Source organism: Anopheles funestus, chromosome 3RL (genome assembly GCF_943734845.2).
Source record: "Anopheles funestus chromosome 3RL, idAnoFuneDA-416_04, whole genome shotgun sequence".
Classification (NCBI taxonomy): Eukaryota; Metazoa; Arthropoda; class Insecta; order Diptera; family Culicidae; genus Anopheles; species Anopheles funestus.
Window position 1 is genome coordinate 71,398,917 of NC_064599.1, and position 20,433 is coordinate 71,419,349.

Consider the following 20,433-nt stretch of genomic DNA (forward strand, 5'->3'; position numbering starts at 1 on the left):
CTTTCAACGCTAAACGTGTTTCATGAAATAACACTGGATATCCTTTATTCTCTCGAAAAGCTATCTGTTGCTCATATAGTTCATTTATCTGCTTCAACAAGTTAGTCATTCGACCCTTCACTAAAGTGGTTTGTGGTTAGCTTTGCGTTCGTTTTTAAAACGTTCCATCGCCCAACGTTAGAGTATGTAATCTCTCCCTTCTCTACTCCAGTTTTCCACCATCTTATAGCAGAGCTTTTGCATTAACGCCTTGGTTGTGTTTCTTTTTCACCTTTCTATTTTTGGCATGAATGAACGTGTGCGTACATTATTCCTTAGGGCAGAGATTTTGCTTGAGGATCGTATGGGAATAGGAAGCACACGGTCACAAATTAATGCTGAACTTGGCGCATTTAAAATGCTAACAAATAATGCATTTCTTAGTTGTGTGAAAATGCATTTACGATGGGGCATTAATATCGATTGAATTGAAAATGAATGCATGAATCGAAATGATGGGTTTCCATTGTTGTTACAGGATGTTACATGTGATGTTACGATACGGAGAACGAGAAACAACACGTGCTTTTCTTCCGTGTTTATCTATGCAAAACGACGAAGAATACTAAGGATACTCTTGCTTTTAATGTGTGTATCTGTTATGTGTTCTTAATTTGTTTGTTTTGTCTTTATAACTAAGCTGATTTTGTTCTACTACGAATAGGCTTCAAATTTACGCCCTTGCTCAAAGATGGAATCGAGCGGAAATGAGTGGAAAAAGCGTGACGCAAGCGAGAGAACGCACTGATCATCCTGCCAGGTCCGTGTAGTTTTGTTTCCGAGCGAGGAAATTTTCTCAGGTAGCTGATGAACCCCGGGGGTTATGATGATGACAATTAGCGATGCGTAACAAATGTTCGATTAGTTTACGACGATATTGCTGCTGCTTTAATCCCGGTTAGGCAGTTTTATATTTAAGGGGTAGGATGAAAAAGGACTGTTGGTGTTCCTACGACTGTTGCATCGCATACGTCGCCGCCCATTCTCGCTTATTTCTTCCCTTTTTTTGCTTTTGTTTTGACGGTCTTAACTACTCCAAAGACCCACAACTAGACGGCCGGTGGTGATGCGCGGCATATTCCTTACTCCAGATCATCGTTCATGTCCTGAAGTTTGGTCCGCTCGTTCTCGCTCGATTGGCTGCCGTACTGTCGCATGCGTGTGATCAGCAATGCGAACACCTGGGCTGGTAGCGTTTGCTGGAGGACCTACAAAGCATTGTACAAATATGCATTACGATGTTTTCCGTTGGATAGTTGGATCTTCATCGATAATCGTATCCACTGACCTGTAGCAGTTGCGTTGGCTGACCACAAACGATAATTGCATTAGCCAAATGTTCCACACCGTTCTCGATATCGCCGGCTGCAATGAGCGCTTCACCGGTTTGGATCTCCTGCAGGAAGAATCTAGACGAGGAGAGATAATATTGTTGTTAAACAAAACATGTTCATTTCGTTTCGAATTCCGATACGAGGGAATCGGTTTTCTAAGCACTTTTCCATCAAATGGGACAAACATGGTTCCATGTGCTTCCCCATTACAGTGTTGTCATTAGCGGAACCCCTGGATCGGCGGACCGATTACATAAACGTCGCTCATTCTAATCATTCCAAGAAACAGTAAGCGGGGGGGACGGCTGGTGGGAAACACATCCAAATGACAACACGCGCACGAGATGGAAAACTCGCGGAAAATCAATACACTCTCTTGCCATCCTTTGCTCTCGTGTGGGTTTCACCTAGAGTGGCGGCCTCTTTTCACCTACCTCTGCACTTCTTCGTGATCTGTTAGGTTAGGGATTGTTGTCCTTGGCCCTGCCGATGCTGCTGCCTTTTTGGTCTTTCGTCCTATGGAAAGAAAAACACACGATCAGCTATTTTGCACCAGCGATAAAGCGAATGGTAACTGAAAACTGCGCTCCACTACTGAACCAAGCTATCGAACGGTGCGTTACATTGAAAAAAAGAGAAATCGAGCAAACATTGAACGATGATGGCGACCAGAGCGGTTACACCACACACCGTGTCATCCTCGTTGCACTTACTTTCGCGCAATTTTTTCTTGAAATCCGGATCCTTCCTGCGTTTGTGGTCGAAATATATGCAATAGCCAAGGAACAGCGTTCCAGCGACACCGGCTGCAATTCCAATCGTTTTACTCATCTCCATATTTAACTTCCTTCCGTCCAGAACAAACTCACGAGCGTACTACCCCCAGCAAAAGCAAAACCACACCACAAAAGCAAAGGGAAAAACAAATCGCACCACACAGCTTCGTTGACAGCCGTTGGCGTTGGAGTGTTTTCGGTGACATTTTATCGAACAAAAGTTGCCCCTTTTTTGTATTCCGTTGTTTAAATAATTTTAATACGCAAATATAATTTTATCAAACCATTCTATGCAATTTGTACCACATTATACGTTTTTTTGGTACTGGCAGTTCCACACGTTCGAGTACGTGAGAGAACTTAACCCGCGGTATGTAAACGTAAGCGAACTGACATTTTGGAGAAAGTTGCTTTCGGCGAAGCAGAAAAAAAAAGCCGGGAAAGTATTCTTCCAATATTCGCTGAATAGGTTGGTTAACAAAACAATTGCAGCTAAAACTGCATCGTTAGAAGGTGTTTCTGCTAATAGTTTTCATTTACTAAAACTGGTTTGTTCATAGATGAAGGGCGATTGCTGAAGCAGCGGTTCAGTTCACGACAAGGATATAAAAGCAGCATTTTTTGCCGACAACATATCGTGATTTGTTTCTTGCAGGTAGAGTCTGCTGCAGCAGGTAAATAGAAAGATCGCTCAATTGAAATGATAGCCAACTTACGCTGGTATAAATTTTCGGTATCGGTTTCAGCAAAAATGGTGCACATACACATGGAGAATCTAATGCGTACCGATCGCCCATTAACCTGGCTTTCGGAACCGACATGCGATAGGTGCTCGCTTCCTTTTAACAACTATGCAGATGACCTGTACAATAGGTTACCGTTGCTGTTGTCCTGCAGCCACCTGCTGTGTGGTCTGTGCGTGCGTGAACATGCCAATAGCGACAGCATTATGTGTGAGCGCTGCAACAAGTACGTACCATTTCCGGACAACTACGACCCAAGCTATTATATGCTGGGCATGTTGGCTCAGATGCAGCAGGAGTTGAAACATATCGAGCTCTACTATGAGGAAGAAAGTAAGAATGCGATGAAGGCTAAAGGTGCTGCTGCAACAAACGGAACGCCTAAAGATTTCACCATCGAATCGATAGGTGATATAAGCACAATGAAGAAGATGAAAAGCGTGATCGAAGAAGCGTTTGATTCGTACGAAAAAACTAAGCACGTACTTGACAAGCGTGCCAAATCATTTCCTGAAAACGTGGATCGAGTGGTGCAAAAAATCAATGCCCATTTTCTCACTCTTCACAATGCGCTACAGATAGAGCAGGATCGCGTGCTGAAGCTGATACGCAAAACATACCTCGAGCAGCAACATCATACCGAGCAACAGCACCAACATTTACTAGCTTCCAAAAATCGTATGATAAAGTTGCACAAACGGTTGAAGAATTTTCAGGATGAGGCGGCTTGCCCGGACGATAAAGCATGGCTTCAGTTTAGCGTTGAGGTGAAACAATTTCTGGAAACGGAGCCACTGAAACTGGCCTCAGCGGCTCAAGGTGGTAGCAGTGATTGTCAGTTCGCGGTATTTTTTACTGAGAGTGACAAGTTTTGTAAAACCATCAGTGGCAGCTATCGGTTGAAGGTTCCTGATTTAAGCAAGGCTGAGCAGCTTGTACCATTCCCGACCAGTAAGAAAAAGCACCTGAAAGTTGGTTCAGATGTAGCGGAATCTTGCAAAAAAGAAGCTAAAGATTCAAATTTATCGAAACATACTTCAAGGGATAGGAAACTATCTGACCATAGCAGGCATCATGAATCGTCCGCTAGAAAAGCGGCTAGTGTTAACGAACAATCAAACTCTGTGCCAACACATTCTACGCAGGAAAACAAACTATCGGACCAAAACAAACATTATGAACCAGCCGGTAGAAAAACCGTCTGTTTCATTGAACAAACCATTGCGGCACGTGAGAAAAAACACTGCGAAGAAAGTGTTCGCTGCGGCACTTCTAGCCAGAGATCGTCACGCGAAAAAAGGCGTTCAAAAACGGGCCTAAAACTATACGAGCCGCGCGGAATCAACGAAATTGAAAGGACGATTTTGGAAAGGTGCTTCTCGACTGTTACGGTTACCTACATAGTAAATCCGCACGAAATATATGTACGGGACGAGTTGCACGATGATATCGCGGCTGAAATTGTGGAGTTATGTCGAAACGAGGCGAAAGCATACGAGACGAAACTGTTGAAGAGAAAGCACAAATTTGAGGTGAAGGTTGATGGGTTGTATCTGGTGCAGCCGGAAAATACTACCAATTGGTATAGAGCGTTGGTACTGGAAGCATTCAACACCACGCCGGAACGGGTCGGACCGTACACGGTACAGTACGTGGATTATGGCGGCAAAGATACTGTCGAGCACGAACAAATGCGCCCCATGTCGATTGAGCTGAGCGAGATAGAGTGGCAAGCGATGAGATGCTCGCTGTACAATGTCGATACGATCGACCGCACTGCAACATCCTGGCCGGCGGAATGTTACCAGCTAGCGATGGACTTTATTGGCAATCGTAAAATGATGCTATATGAGGTGGAAAGTGTATCCGGCTGTCGGTCGGTTGATATTTTTCTTCCACCAATAATTGCTACGGAACATGCCGCAACGAGCGGCGCCACACGGATAGATGTGATGTCCTGGAATGGTTACTACCCTCCCATGTCGCTACGTACCACGTTGATAACGTTGCAGCAGTGTGTCGGAAGCAGTGAAGCGAACGAACGTAACCCGCAAGCTGTTGAGCGTGTCAGGCTGCTAAAGCGCTGGATGACACAAGCAACAGAACAGGCACAGAAACGTTGGACCATTCGGCGTACGCCGGAGCTGACGCAGTATGATTTCTTTGACGTTCACATAACCTATTCGAAGTCGCCCGACCACTTCTACATAATGCCGATGGAGTGGAAAACGAACACGTTCGACAAACTGCAGGAACAACTGAATGAGATGTGTGAGAAGCCGAACGCGTACAAAGTATTCTGTCCATACGTAGGGCTCGTCTGCGGTTTCGCGCTCGACACCGAAGATAGTGAACGCATTTGGTTGCGTGGTCGCATTGAAACGATTGTACCCGGTAGCTGTTGGATGTATGCGCTCGATACGGGCGAAACCATCAAGGTGAGCTGTAATGATTTGTATCTGTTTCCACCCAACAGTACGCTTATGTCGGTATATCCGCTTGCCGTGGGCTGCAGTTTGGAGCATATACGTCCGAAGAGTGGCAATGGCACGATTTCCTGGAGTGGGGATGCGATCGAGGAGTTTAACTTGCTGCTGAAAAGCAAAACGCTTCGATTTGCCGTTACGATGGGTTCGCTGTGGAACGAATCGAAGGTGTACAGCGTGTTGCTGTATCTGCGCAACAAATCCGACGTTGATACGTGCGTCAACAGGATTCTCGTGGCGCAGGGTCACGCCGAATGTATCATGGGAAGGGAAGCGGAGATTAACGATCTTGTGCATAAGTCGCACACCAGGCAGGCGATTGATAAAGCAGCACCAGCCGGGACTGAAGCTGCGGAGCCCAGCAACAAGGTGATCGATCCGCGTGTGCCGGTCGATTTGCTGAGAGTAATTTCACCCGACGAGATCTACGTACGGCTGAGTTCTCGTAAGGGCGATCTGGATGGGCTGCAACAGGCGATACAGCAGCATATGGACGAAACGCTCGATGGTGACGACGGTGGGATAGAGGACACATCTTCGGGGCAGAATTCGAGCAAGAGTGACTGGTCCCCCGGTGATATGTGTCTCGTGTTTACGTCACCGAGCAGTGGTCACACAACCGAATGGTACCGTGCACGCATTACGGAAGTACAGGAAGAAGGTGAGCTGTACGAAGCGTTTCTGATCGATCGCGCATTAACGTTGCAGGTGCATCGGACCAATGTGGCCCGTATGGTGCCACGTATCGCACAGCTGCAACCCGGTGCCGTCCGTTGCCAATTGGCGTGTATCGAACCGCTCAAGGGTAGTGACGGTTGGCAAAAGGTGACTGTCGACGGGCTGCATAACATCATTGATTCGTACGAAAAGCACGCCATCTCGCTGGATGCGAACCGTGCGAACAGTAAGGATAACGAACCAACCAACGCGCACCAATCGTTGTCCGTTGTGCTGTGGGGTGTGCGGGTGCTGCCGCAACAGGCACTTGCACCGCAGAAAACGGAATACAGAAACATCAACCAGATGCTCGTCGTACGCGGTTTAGCGCACTCGTCCGGGCGCTTTCGCACGTTAGCCACGGTCGGTAACGATGCGCTGGAAGAGCTACAGTCGGTAGAAGAAGCGGTCGAAAAGATGACGCGCGGCGAGTACAAAAAGCTGAAAGATTTTTTTCGGGCAATCGCCGCCGTCTCCGCCGAAACGGAAGGATTCGGAGCACGGGAGGATGGCAACGAAACGGCGAAAGTTGTGCTAAATGGCAAAGACATGCACGCAAGGGTGGAAATAGACGGGCCGTGCGCAACCGTACTGACGCTGGTGAAGGACGCGGTTGAGTCCATCACCGACTGGCCGGAGAGCATTCCAATTGAGAAGACCGTCTTCGTGGGGATGCCGACACACATCGGTAACGATGGTACCGTCTTTCTGATGGATCTGTGTCAGCAACCGGTGTTGAACAGTATACGCGATACGATCCAGGAGTACGTGGCGAAGAATGGTCTGCTTTCGCCGACAACGCTTTCGGTCACATACAAGCCGGGCGAACCGTGCCTTGCCCGATATCATCTAGACGAGATGTTCTACCGTGCCACTGTTGTGGCTGTTATCGAACGTAACAAGTATCGTGTATTGTTCGTCGACTACGGTAATGAGGAAATGTGTCATGGTGAGGATTTGCGCAAGGACATCGTTTGCGGACGGGTACCGGTACAGACGAATCGGTTTCGGTTGAGCGGCATCGTTCCGGAACAAATATGCAAGCAGACGGGTACGTGGCCTGAAGATGCAATCATCTTAAGTCATGGACTGATCGTACAGCAACTATGCAAAGTGCACGTCGACACGTCCATCTGGACACCGAACATTAGCCAAGAAGCACAGGTACGCCGTCCCATTCCCTGCAATCTGTTTCGACTCAACGATTTGGTCGATGTGCGCCAAACGCTGTTAGAAATAGGCAATTTTAAAAGCCACGTTGAACAGAAGGATGAATCGGACAGTGTGTGCGACACGGCTGTTTCGCGTGTATCAAACCGGTACGAATCAATCGACTATCAGTTGGCGAATACTGCACCAGAACGTAGCTATTCACCACGATTCTGTACACCGGAGCAGCGTGATCTGATGCAATTTGTGCGAGAGTTGGACACGGATTATGATTTCGATAGCTTCACCAAGAAGTTTGAAGATCCGAACGAAATGCTGGAAGAACCAAATGACGATAGCGACGACTATCTGAACCGTGCCCAAGTGCTCAACGTAAATGCAGCTGACCTTAATGATGATGCATCGGACGACAGTAGTCTGACCGAGGATGTAAGTGTGAGTTCCCTGCTGTCATCCTTCAACCCGGACCATCTTGATTCGTCCACCCGACTGTCGGCAGATGAGCTCCACTCTCAGTCAAGTGTCCCGACCGGTATGCAGACTGATCCGTTGCCACGCGCTAGCCCATTTGCATCACCGATCGATCCGAATCGAACGGCCGGATTTTTCGCCAACTTTGTCAAATACGGTCCCGGCCTTACGGTGCACCTGTTTCCCCACATCGAAGGACATTCGCTACGGATGATAAATATGACGCAGAGAATACAGCGCTTGGTCAGATCGCAACCCGAGCTGCTTAAATGGCAGGCGCGCCAGGTCGAGGTAGGTGAACCGTGTCTTGCACCGTACAGTGCGGATGGTTTCTACTATCGTGCGATCATCGAAAAGGTGTTCGAAGAGAGCAGCGAAGTGTCCATCATGTTCGTCGACTACCTTAATCGGGATACCGTAGCGATCGCGGATTTGCGCAAATGTCCGAAAGAGCTGCGCAACATTCCGCTGCGCAATGCGGAGGTGCAGCTGAAGGGCGTTCGTGTGAATCAGCGATTGCGCCAAGCCGACATTGGCCGACGTATGCTGGAGGTGTTGATACAACCATTCTACGTACGGATTACCCCGGCGACGAAACCGTCCTCCCAACCGGGTGAAACGCTTCAGCCGGAGGTAGAATTATTCAGCGATTACGAACGGGGCGTCCTTGCTTATGACCAAATGATCAAAGAACGGTTCCTATATACTAGCGATCCCTAGGGGTGATCGGGGTGGGTGATAAAATTTTGTTTTTTTTTCAATTTTATTTTTGTTGTTTGACTTTATTGATAAAAAGTTAGATTATCCTCATTGCTTATATTTCATCAGCACAATTCGTTTTTCATATCATTTACATATTTACTTTTAAGATTGGTAGGAGTTTTGATTTGGAAGTTTTTTTTCATTATACTTCTACCGCAGGTACACCGTTGAAGTACAAGAAATCGCTAGGTATAAATATTAAAGAAGATTTTTCATTTGAATTTGAACTCCCGTGCATCTAGGCAGGTGTGAATAATACGAATGCCAACGAAAATAATGATGTGACGATACAAAATCTGTAATGTGATTATTAAACGATAGAAGAACGTTAAAGCGACGCAGCAGATAAATCTAAATTACAAGTAGCAAAGCTACATACGAATACGAATACATGCACTTTATAGAGATACGAATATGTTATCCGTTGAATAATTTACAAAAGGGGAAATAAACATGTAACCATATACAAAGACGAAACCACACCAAACAAGAGTGTTATTCTGTTATTCACATAAATCCGAACAAACCGACTATCCTTGGGATAAGCTTGCAGCAGCGGGGGCCTGATAAGAAAATGGCATTGCCGTATAGAAATCGCGTTAACCACGCGTTATCTCGGTAAAGTCCATTTCCGTGTTGTGTGCCAAACGCTGCGAAATCATCATTTGTGGCTTTTGGTCCTATTTTCAAGAGCGGAAGTAACTTTGTTTTATTATTATCTCGCTATCGATACGCGAAATGTGGACACTTAACGACGTTAACCGGATGCGCGGTCCACGAACTGCGCACGGTAGCTTTTAAATCGAGCACATAAAGATATGGGATTTTTTTTTTGAAATAAAAATCGCCACACGTTGTGATAAATTGAATGAATAAAATTAAGCATTCCCAACAAAAAGGGAAAGGAAAATTGGTTTTATTTGCTTGTTATCGGGCGAAAAATAAATAAGAATATTTCAGCACAGATTAAAGGGAATGGATGTTTCATTTTGAAGGTAATAGTGAGGTAGGCTTTTGGGGTGGTCTCGTAATTTCACTGTAATAAAGGAAAGATTCGTGGATTTGAATGTCTGGCATCGGGTTTATCTGTCGCAAGCACTTGATGAGTATCCTACGTATTTGAAGCAATCAATCTCCAAAATTGGTCTTGAATCATGGAGAAGATTATAATGGCAAAAAGATACATGTTGAGGTGAGTTCTTGAACTTTATGACATTATTTTTCAGTGAATTATTCTGTGAGGACGTGCTGCCAATCACAGTATTGCAAGATTGATTGATACAACGACTTTCTTTTTCCGACGTTTGGTAATCTTCACAAGGACTCAGTATTATGTTACAAGACAAGAAGAACATCTCCTTGGTACTACCGAAATTGTATGAGTTCTAGCACTTTCTCCACCACTTGAATGGTTTTCAACTAGGTTATAACTTGCCGGGTGATATCTAGTTGCTACTAAGCAGTCCCTACAATTTATTGGTGCGTGCCGCAGTACCTCCCCGTTCGATGCGAAAGAGTCGCTGCCGCATACAAGCTTGTACAAGGTTGTTTTTATCACTTCTGCGATACTGCGGCAGCTCCACTGAATGGACTGTACATTTTCGTTACAGTCACTTCTAAGTCGACGAGCTTAAATACACGACTGGAACACGGTAACGAAGCCCCAATATTTAAAAAGAAGTGCGCCGTCGGCTCCCCAACATCTGACAGCGATGCGTCACAAGTCAGCGAAATGATCCTGAAGGATGCCCCATTCTTTCTATAACTGTCTTGCTAACAGCTCCCTTTCCAAAACATTTCAAAGTCCAGACTAATACCTCGGGAATAAACTGACGAATTCAAACACCTCGTGGAGATGCAGGCAAATTTGCAGTTTCAAATCTCCAAATCGATTCAGGAGATCACTTCCCCGACTACGCTGTAGGAGTCTTATAAGAGAGATCGATCAGTAAGTATGGGAAAATCGTCTAAAAGATCAGGAAGATCTTCTCTGTATTGCTCGGGACAAGTCATGTTTTAATTAATTTGAACAGGATCACCCTTCTGCTAAGGTACGATCACCCTTTTATTAGTAACCGTGCCACATCAGCATATCTCGTTCGAATCACCAAAAAAGGGCTTATATTTGCATAGAGAAAACTCAACCCTTCAATAACGCAAAAAGTGCAATTGCACTTGATCGTATTTCAACGATCCTACTAAACACCAGCTGAGAAAGATATTTCTAACTGATAACGATTGCGCTAACCAGCAACTTCTGTGTCAGCAACATTGGCCTAAACAATGAACCACAACCAGTCGGGGCCAATTCGGAACGAGATAGCAAAAAAATGAAAGCAACCCGTTCCGGTCAGTCCCCAACACCTCCAGGAAGACGATGGAAAGGGAGGGGGGGGGGGGTAAGGGGAGGAGGTGGAAGGGGTGTCGGGGTACACAGAACGAGGTAGATGGTCAATCTCATCCACCCACCTACATTCATCGTACACAACAGAAACCCCCCCCCCCCCCCTCCCTCCCCTCCCTTTTGTTTGCCAGTATCACCCATTACTCATCCCGTCTCGTTTACCACCCCCCACCCCCACCCCATTGCATAGGTCAACGAGCATCGGCAGCATAAAGCGAAGTCAATTGCCTCGTGCCTTCGCAGCTCGTGCCATCCATTTCACGGCTGAGTGGGGGGGGGAGGCAGTTGGAAATTGGGGGTTCAACTGGGAAATTGGGGGTTCAACTGCGACCGGATTCGAAAAAAAACGATGTGCTCCCAACCACCCCTCTTAGGCACACACACACACACACACGGGGAGGAACGCCAGAAGAACCAATAAAAGGGGTGGTGAGGCGGTGACCGATTGAAGCATGCCAAACACGCTTTTCGTATCGTTAATGTTGCCTCTGCTGCGCCACCACGCGCGCTCCCTCACGATCACGATCGTTTCGAAGGTGGAAACGAGCAGCAAGGGTGAGAAAAGAAAACCGGGTCCGGCGCGCGAGTCTTTGGAACGTGCGAAACAGACGCAGACCCAGCAGCACCGCGTGTAAGCATAACTTTGAATAGGACGCATTCGCAGCTCGCTCACACCACGGTTAGCGCCGTCTCGCTCTCGCACACGGAAGCAACCGAGCTGGAATTGTCAGTTGGTTTTAAATATCAAAACATAAAATAATTATTAAGTTCAAGCATGCACGAGTTTGTGCTGAATGTCGTGTAGACAAAAAGAGGGCAACGGGAATTGGGGGAGGGGGTGCGCAACGAGGCACCGCTGAAGAAAGGTGAAGAAAGGGCACAAAAGTGGTACGCGCAGCGCTTATTCATAATAAAATCATTCCGCTCGCTTCTTCTCACTCTTGCAGCACACGGGGGGGCGAGGAGGGTACAGCAGCAGCTTGTGTCTCGTGTTTCGCGTCGTGTTGTTACTTCCTTCTCGCTCTTTCTCCATAATGTGAGGAGAAGCAAAAAAAAACCCACATCAATATACGGAGAACGCGTTCGTGGGAAACTTTGCGCTCGGAAGACATTTTCCCACGATGAGCTTGAACTGTGTGCGCGGCAACAACCACGGCAGCCTAAGCCAGGCAAACCACCCGGGGAAAGCTCCTCGTACCGGCCCCTCTGCATGCTTGATGCACTGGGCAAGGTCTTGGAGCGCCTGATCCTTAACCGCCTTAACGAACACCTGGAGGAGTCCGGCGCGTCCCTGTTCTCCGATGCCCAGTACGGTTTCAGGAAGGGGCGTTCAACAATAAACGCGATACAGCGAGTAGTGGATGCAGGTAAGACGGCCATGTCGTTTCGCCGTACTAACAGCCGCGACAAACGCTGTCTAGCAGTGGTCGCTCTGGATGTGCGCAATGCCTTTAACTCTGCGAGTTGGCAGCTCATCGCCGAGGCATTGCGGCACAAGGGAGTGCCAGCGGCTTTGCAACGCATCATCCGGAGCTATTTCACGGGGCGCAAGCTGCTGATCGAGACCAGCGACGGATTGGTGGAGAGGGACATTACCGCGGGGGTTCCACAGGGGTCCATCCTGGGCCCCACGCTGTGGAACATCCTGTATGATGGTGTTCTCTCCGTGCCGCTGCCACCGGGGGTCGAGAGCGTAGCTTATGCGGACGATCTCGCTCTTCTGGTTCCTGCGACAACACCGGCAGCAGCGGCGGCGCTGGCAGAACGGGCGGTCTCCTCCATCAATGGCTGGATGGCGCAACACCAACTCGAACTAGCTCCGGAGAAGACCGAGTTGACGCTCATCTCGAGCAAGAAGTGTCCTTTAGCAATCGACATAAACATCGGCGGGGTGGTTGTGCATTCCTCTCGCTCCATCCGCTACCTCGGAGTCAGGGTGCATGACCACCTGTCTTGGTTACCGCATGTGCAGCACATCACCGCAAAGGCGACCAAGATGGCGGAGGCAGTGACCAGGCTGATGAAGAATCACCACGGGCCGAAGGCCAGCAAGGCTCGTCTACTGGCGGCCGTGGTGGAATCCGTGATCCGGTATGCCGCGCCAATCTGGCGAGACGGGCTGAAGCTCCGCGAGTGTCGACGGCTGTTGCAACGGGTGCAGGCGAAAACGGCCAAGCGGGTATCGCGTTCGTTCCGGACGACGCGATACGAGACGGCGGTGATGCTGTCGGGCTTGTTGCCGATCTGCCTCCTGGTGGACGAGGACTATCGTGTCTACCAGCGCCTTCAAGCAGCCGGCAGGACAACAACCAGCAGCGAAGTGCGACAGGAGGAGCGCGAACGGACGCTACAGTTTTGGCAGGAGCAGTGGGACGCAGATGCAGCGAGCGACGACGCCAGCCGCTTCACCAGGTGGGCCCACCGCACCATCCCGGACGTTAGGGCATGGCAGTCCAGGAAGCATGGCGACGTGACATTCCAGTTGTCACAGGTGTTGTCGGGACACGGATTCTTCCGCGACTATCTGTGCAGAATGGGTTTCACGGCGTCCCCGGACTGCCAGCGCTGTCCTGGTGTTGCGGAGACTGCAGAACATGTCATGTTCGATTGTCCGCGGTTTGCCGCAGTTCGAGAGGAGCTGCTCGACGAGGGCGGGACGGATCCTGTCACTGCTGACACCATCCTAAGCTGTCTTTTGGAGAGCCCCGAGCGCTGGAGCCGCATCTGTGAGGCTGCTGCACGGATCACAGATAGGCTTCAGGTTGATTGGGACGCAGAGCGTGAGAGGCTGGCTGCACAAGATAGAGCGTCGCTGGGACAGCAGCGAGACAACTCTGGGGCCATCACACGAAATCAGCGAAGGAATGCGGCTCGACGTGCTGCCACGGTGGCACGGCAAGAGGCGAGGCGAGGTGGGCGGCCACCATCACCACCTCCATCGCCCACTACAGCCGCTCGCCGTGCGGCCAACCGTGAACGTGTCGCCAGGTGGAGGGAGCGTCGACAGACTGTTGTTTCACTGGCGAGGCTATATGGCGAGAACTCGTCTAGTGACGAAGATGATTTCCCGGCAAGTAACGAGGCACTTGTCAGAAGTGTCAGGGAATCGGGAGGCCTCTCTGCCGCAGAAGAAGCCGCGGCAACAGAGGCAGACACATCGTCGCGCTAATAAGTGAGGTCCGAGACCACCAAGGGGACTTAGGTAATTTTGGAGTGTCCAACGTGGGCAAGATCAAGCGAAATCAACAAAGTTTAGCGAGCCTGATAAGATTATAAAAATAAAATGGAAGGTGCGCTCAGCACGGTGAGAAGAAGAGCCTATAGCGGCAATAGAGATCTACTTCACAAAAAGGAACCCTCACGGGAACAAGTGAAGTAGTCAAGCGTAGTGAAGTAGACGAGAGCAATATATATGAATGTTCTAATAAACTTCACGAATATTAAAAAAAAAAAAAAACAACCACGGCAGCCAGTTGGGCCCGTGCTGCACAGGCTTTTAACATGTAGCTCGTGAGGAAGGGACGTGCGTGTGGGACCGGTCAAGGGGGGGGGGGGGGGGAGAGAGGCAGACGAGTGATGAATAAAGAGGATTGAAAAGGGAAATAGCAACGTGCTCGCCGGCGTATAAACAGATGGCTGGCAAACGCGGCTTCTCACTCGCTCCTTTTCGCTCTCTCTCTCTCTCTCTCTCGCTTCGTTCTGCTGCATTGCCCTGCAGCATCAGTATCACGTGTTGAGCTCGAGCCAATTTAGCTTAATAAAACTATAATGTGCTGTCCGGCCAAAACGCAAACGTGGAAGCTGAGGGAGCGTGTGTGTGTGTGTGTGTGAGTGAAACAAAACAAAAAAAACACTCCATGGCACAAGCGCGAGGTTTTGTCGATGGTTCCTTGCCTTCTCTTTTCCACCACAAGCTTGCCGGGTTGCTACGATGTGTGTGACGTGCGAGAGATTTTATTACTTCTTCTTTGCCGTTCTAGTTGGGTCGTGTTTTTTTTTTGTTTCTTTCCCTCTCCTCTCTTCACGCACAACGGTTCGCTTCTGTATGTGCAATGTGTGTGTCGGTAGCGCGATTTAATGGATATTGTTTTGTCCTGCTCGTTCATCTCTCCGCACCAATCCTTTCTTTTGGGTTTTGTATAGTGGTTTTGTTTTGTTTTTTTTTCTTTCTTTGTGTTTTGCTTCTTTCTATCGTTTCCTCTATCGTTTTTTTTCTTCTTAAAGCTAATGGAGCTACTCGCCTTTACTTAAAGAAAAGTGCTAAGGAAGGAAAAAAAGATTAACTATGTAACAAAACAAAAAAAAAGCCATACAAGTAGCCAATGTGTTGTGCAAGTAGAAAAGAATTAAAATCATCCCCCCAAAAAAAAACGCACACAAACCGTTGTATGGAATTAAAAAAAAGTTAAACCGAAGAAGAAAAGGCGAGCGAGCGGAATCGACTCGCAAATGCGCATAATTAGTGTCGCTGGTTAGGAATGGATCCTTTTCGTTCGATTCTTGTTCTGTCGTCCAAGTCTGTGTGGTGTTTCGTTTTGCCGCTCTTCATGTTAATTCCCTTTACGTATAGGGGACCCTTCCAGATCAACAAGATCTGCGTTAGCACGATGCGTAATTGTTGGCGCAATATGCGCAACGAACTGGTGACGCATCGTTAGGGGCGTACCCGGCCGTAACGTGGTACACTTGAGAGAGATGCCGAAAATGGAACGGTCGTTAAAGGATAAGATGCACGATGTTTTTCGAGAAGGTTTGCCGTAATGTGATACAGGGTAAGGAAGATATGGGTTTCCCTTATCTGGAATGGGCTGATCTGATCACTTGTTTGGCGTGAAACAGAAAAAGTGAACGAAACGGCGAGCAAAGTTGACAGATAAGCGACGGAAGAAATGCGGTTGAATGCGGTAGAGGACATTTTGTTTTTTTTTTTTGGGAAGAATTCTTGATGCTTTAAGGTTCTGTAGGTCGTAAAATATTACTTTAAATGTTTAATGTTCCTTCGTGATCGATATTATAACTAAAATGGGTAAGAAACCGATCTTTAGAGTTAGCCATACTGAGCATTGCACTTTTATTACAATAAAAGAGAAGAAGATATCTTCAAGGAAGTGAAGAATTGGGGTCAGCACTTTGATGATTGTTATACAAACAGTTTGAAGATTTCACTAGACATCGTATCTGAATGTCTAACGTGAAAGAAAGGTGAAATAATAACCTCCAATAAACCTTTACTCACGAAAGGAGAAGACGAAGGATCTCCGAAACCGTAGACGTAGAAGGATCGTTGGTCCAATGATAAGAATTTTATTTCCACCAGAATTCCCCTAACTAAACCCGCAAGTTTGGTGATCTAACCTCGCTTATAAGCAAACAAAAGCACAGTAGAAAATCCAACACCGTCAAACAAACTTATTGGAACCGATCCTGGTCTAGGTGGTTCTGTCTTATAAGAAACAGCAGAAAAGAAAAACCTAGACCCCTCGTTTACACTTGACACCCGGGTACGGGTTGCATCGATGCGAGTTCCCTCCTGCTGTCTTTCCACTCCTGCAGAGGCTTGTTTCCTAACAAATAAATTACCATTTGTTTCCCTGCCCTGGTTGCCGTTGCTTCCACAAAGCTGACAGGTTCGATAAGGGCTAAGAAAGTGTCAGGTTCGAGGGTTGTGTTTTACTTCTACCACTTGCTGCGTTTCAAGCTTCGTAGGTAGTCTCGGTTTGCCTTACCGAAAAGAAAAAAAGGCAACGATGGAGGTTTATTGGTGTGTTTAGAAATTAAGAAGAAGGTATTAATTATACCTACGACTAGATTTGGAGGGATTCTCTAGAAAGGATGGAATGGATGTAACGCTTGTGTAATCTGTGGTTGGGCTGGTCAGGTTTTCCTATCTTTTAAAAGTAAACGTTTGTTTTCGCTGTCATATTATATTAGATAGCTTACTATTAAACGTTTTTAATCATCTTTAACTTTGCTTACAAACAAATGATTTCCTTCTAGAAGAAAAAAATGCGCTGAACGCTTACAGCAGCAGGACACTTTGTTGCGCTTAATGGTGACACCTAAAAAACACACATCTTCCACAAAACGTGTTTTGAAAAGCAAAAAAAAAACTGCCAAAATAAAGTGTGACAGCTAAAAATTAATGTTTAAATTTTTCTCACAGCACTCAAAGCACTCAAAGCCCAAAGAATGAAGGACACAAGACACACCAACAAAGAGCAGCGAAAGGAACGGCACAAAATGCGATCCTTAAGTGGAGCAACAAATTTGCATGCATTTAAAGCCATGACAGGCGCGGAAGGACTCTCATTAAAAGTTAGAATAACAATTTGCACCCAAATATGAATTCAATGTCCAACGTCCATGCTTATGCCCGTGCTACCAGTTGCTGGATGTTCCTGCTCGATGTGTTATTTGGCTATCACTTCCCATCTTCATTGCTTGCCTTTCTTTCGATCGCTGCGATCGTGTGCAAAAACCTGTCGTCGTCGATCGTCGAACGCAGCTCGATCATAATAGCCTTTCCTAAGAGACCAAATCAAAAGTTTTACCGACAAAAACTATACACCATAATATCAGCAAACGGGAGCATTTGCATCCATTTTTGCCGAATGCGTCACTATCGCTTTTCCCATGGCCCAACGCGTCCGAATCTCATCATCAGCCACACCGTTTATTTTGTGTGGCGATAACCCTTCAGGGGGCAATCTAATGTGTTTGTTGTCCTTAGTGGCAAGTTTGAAGCAATCCTAAACGATGTGAGCAAATGATATTATCGTCACAAAACGCTAAACGCCAAGAATAATCAAATGGTAGACAGTAGTGGTGGGCAAGCTGTCAATCTGATCGAAGATTGAGAATTGAATCCTGGAGATGGTAATTTAGGAATCCTTTACCCGATTTAACGGAGCAGTGCATGGAATTACAAAGATACTGGAGATAAGTATAAGTTATTCTCGTTGATCCTTCAAGATCAATTTGTTCTTTTCTTTCAACAGTTAGTTGGAAACTATTATCAAAGATTGAGAAACAGAAAATAAATAACTGATCAAGACTGATCGGTCAAGCGTTGGAATATTGGAACATTAACAAGCCCAAGTAAAACTATCAGTCTAAAACAAGTCTTTCGATTGTATTTTTAGCTTGATAGACTTGTAAAGCACGTTACGTCTCAGGTTATTATAGATAGAATTCCCCCAAGGTTTTTTAATACCACAAAGAGTCTTCGTCAGGAAAATGTTAGTTTGTCTCCTTTTCGCCTACTCAATAACTTTGTGAAACTAAGGGAACTTTTTGCGATTAACAAGCTAAAATCAATATTATGGTGATAATCACCAACGGATGATCCTGTTAACAAATGCAGATTGTTGATTGCACCACTCAGATTGCCTAAAGTATCTCCTTTTTTTGGGTAAAAAAATCACAACTTTGGGAATATTTTAGCGCGAGTAATCTTCTCCTGTATGCGAGAACTCTGACGACATCTCCTTGGGAAAAAGGTACTCAGAAGAAAGGTTGAACCTTTACGTACGATTTGTAAGGATAATGGATAATTTGCTATAAGCTCAACTTTATAGTCTACTATATATCGTGTACTCTAGACAAAGGGTAGTTGCTAAATTGGATAGCGAAAATTGTTTAATTTTTTAACAAATTCTATTCATCAAAGTATTTATTTATACCATATTTATAGAATACCTAACCAAACCCCAACATTCAATCAATGTTTTCCCTCTCTGGTTTAATTAACTCACCTGTCTAAGCCAATCTAAATAACAGCAGCGCACAAGCCGCGGAGTTGAGCTTCCTGGATGCTTCGACCCAAGGGTTAGCTAATGAGCATCGTTCGCTCGTACCGCAATGTTCCGTATAGGATTCGGCAGCAAACTCAACGGGGGCAGGATCCATCTCGCCAAAAAGGCGTCTCTCGTATCGCTCCAAATTGGCCCCAAAAGCGCCAGGTGCATCGTGTTGCATTTTCCCACTCGCTTTCGCTTCGCCACTCGTCGGCGACCGACCGACCGACGTAAGTGCGTGGTGAGTGGGAAGCTTTATTTAGTAGTTGCTATTTTCTGCAACCATGTTTTTTTTCTTTGCTCTCCTGCTTTTGTTGCATATCTTCCATGGTCTTAAAGGAAAGGCGAGAAGTAATGTAAAAAACACACACACACGCACACAAAGATGCGATGGAGACGCAAATAGGGATGGGGGGTGCGGATGGGGCGCGGGAAGCAAAAAATCTTTCCGGAGCGTGGGAAACTGCGCCAGCGCACGGTTCTCACAAAATAAATAATAACAGTGATAAAAACAAGCGCTGAAACAAGTCAAGAACGCCCGAAAAACACCTGCCTCGCGTGTGGATACGGGTAGGGAAAAATTTGGAAAAAGAGGAGCAGAATCGGGCGCGATGAGGTGTTTTTTTTGCGAGATCAGGCATCTTCATCATGGTCAGGACAACGCGCAGATTTGGACGATCGTGAAACAGACGCCAGCCCTCTGTTTTTTTTGTGGGGCGGGTTGTGGATTGTGAGATCAGACCGCCAATGCTCTGACGTCGGTTCGGAAAATTTGTTACAAATTTCGTACAAAAGGAATCGGCATTTGGCTATTTGTGTTTATTACTGGAGCTGAATGAAGGAGTGGGTGAGGGAAGGGGTCCGATTGAAGAATGATCACGTCATTCCGCGTCGGAAGCGGAAGATGATTTCGGTCGATGGAAGGAAGGCAATGATTCCCTTCGGTTGGTTTTTGTTGTTGTGGTTTTTTTTTTATTTAGTTGATGGGGTTAGAGATCCATTCGAATCGATCATCAGAACAGCGGATGTTTTCAGCGTGTTGAAACGTGTTCAAGCGTGTCGGGCAACGAGCAAGACAAACAAGCACAAGCACAAGCAAGTAAGGGTGCCCTTTCGGGAGGTTGGCACGTGTTTTGGTTTCGTTCCGTATTAAAGAATCAATTTGGAACCGATTTCGATCGGTTTGTTTGATGTGTTAATGTTAGCTTAATGATAAGATACTGACTTTTTCAATGTGACGGAATTCATTCAGGTTTGTTTTTTTTATCCATCCAAGGGGCTAGCTAAAGCTTTTATTTAATTCCTATAATTCCCTTTTTGCTATAAATTCCGTTTGCCATAAAAATTACTTTTGGTGCCAAATAACGATCTTTTTCAATGGCTTATTAAACTTATTTATTCACATCAAGGGAAAAGCCATCACTTGCCAGTCTAGACGAGATTCAAACCACGACTTTCGGCGTACTAGATCGAAAGCAGTGTCACACGACCAAACGTACGCTTCGAACATTTAATGTTAGGGAGTGGATAAAAATACAGATTTTGGTTGTAAAATGTGAAAAATGTCACAAAATTGTTAAAACTACTAAATAAATGAATCTCTTTTTTAAATCGAGTTAAATTCAAATCAAGGATACATATTTTATGTCTATCCAATTATTCTCTCTCTCTCTCCCTTCGAGCTGCTCATTAGGACGGGGAAAAAAGAGTTAAACATGATAATTTGTTCCTTGGT

General features: G+C 46.4%; 2 protein-coding genes across 3 annotated transcripts; one reads left to right on the forward strand and one right to left on the reverse strand.

Annotated features, from left to right (window-relative positions):
* Window positions 1-18: 18 nt before the first annotated feature.
* Window positions 19-2,306, reverse strand: LOC125770617 (mitochondrial import receptor subunit TOM20 homolog). The gene is made up of 4 exons (XM_049440433.1): window positions 2,087-2,306; window positions 1,808-1,889; window positions 1,328-1,448; window positions 19-1,247 (listed from the first exon to the last, which is right to left on the reverse strand). The coding sequence occupies exons 1-4, from the start codon at window positions 2,208-2,210 to the stop codon at window positions 1,122-1,124; spliced, it is 453 nt and encodes a 150-aa protein (XP_049296390.1). The 5' UTR covers window positions 2,211-2,306; the 3' UTR covers window positions 19-1,121.
* Window positions 2,307-2,497: 191 nt separating this feature from the next.
* LOC125770612 (uncharacterized) lies at window positions 2,498-9,326 on the forward strand. 2 transcript variants are annotated; one of them, XM_049440426.1, is made up of 3 exons: window positions 2,498-2,618; window positions 2,710-2,823; window positions 2,896-9,326. In XM_049440426.1, the coding sequence occupies exon 3, from the start codon at window positions 2,901-2,903 to the stop codon at window positions 8,454-8,456; it is 5,556 nt and encodes a 1,851-aa protein (XP_049296383.1). In that variant the 5' UTR covers window positions 2,498-2,618; window positions 2,710-2,823; window positions 2,896-2,900; the 3' UTR covers window positions 8,457-9,326. The 2 variants fall into 2 exon arrangements, with proteins under 2 accessions (XP_049296383.1, XP_049296382.1); XM_049440425.1 differs by having other exon boundaries at window positions 2,525-2,823.
* The last annotated feature ends 11,107 nt before the right edge of the window (window positions 9,327-20,433 follow it).

Bases quoted from the DNA above. Each gene is read 5' to 3' on its own strand.
- LOC125770617 (XM_049440433.1), bottom strand. From the start codon at position 2,210: ATGGAGATGAGTAAAACGATTGGAATTGCAGCCGGTGTCGCTGGAACG. The intron at 1,890-2,086 runs GTAAGTGCAACG...TTCTTTCCATAG, and splicing joins CAAGAAAAAATTGCGCGAAA to GACGAAAGACCAAAAAGGCA. The intron at 1,248-1,327 runs GTCAGTGGATAC...AATGCTTTGTAG, and splicing joins AGCCAACGCAACTGCTACAG to GTCCTCCAGCAAACGCTACC.
- LOC125770612 (XM_049440426.1), top strand. From the start codon at position 2,901: ATGGTGCACATACACATGGAGAATCTAATGCGTACCGATCGCCCATTA.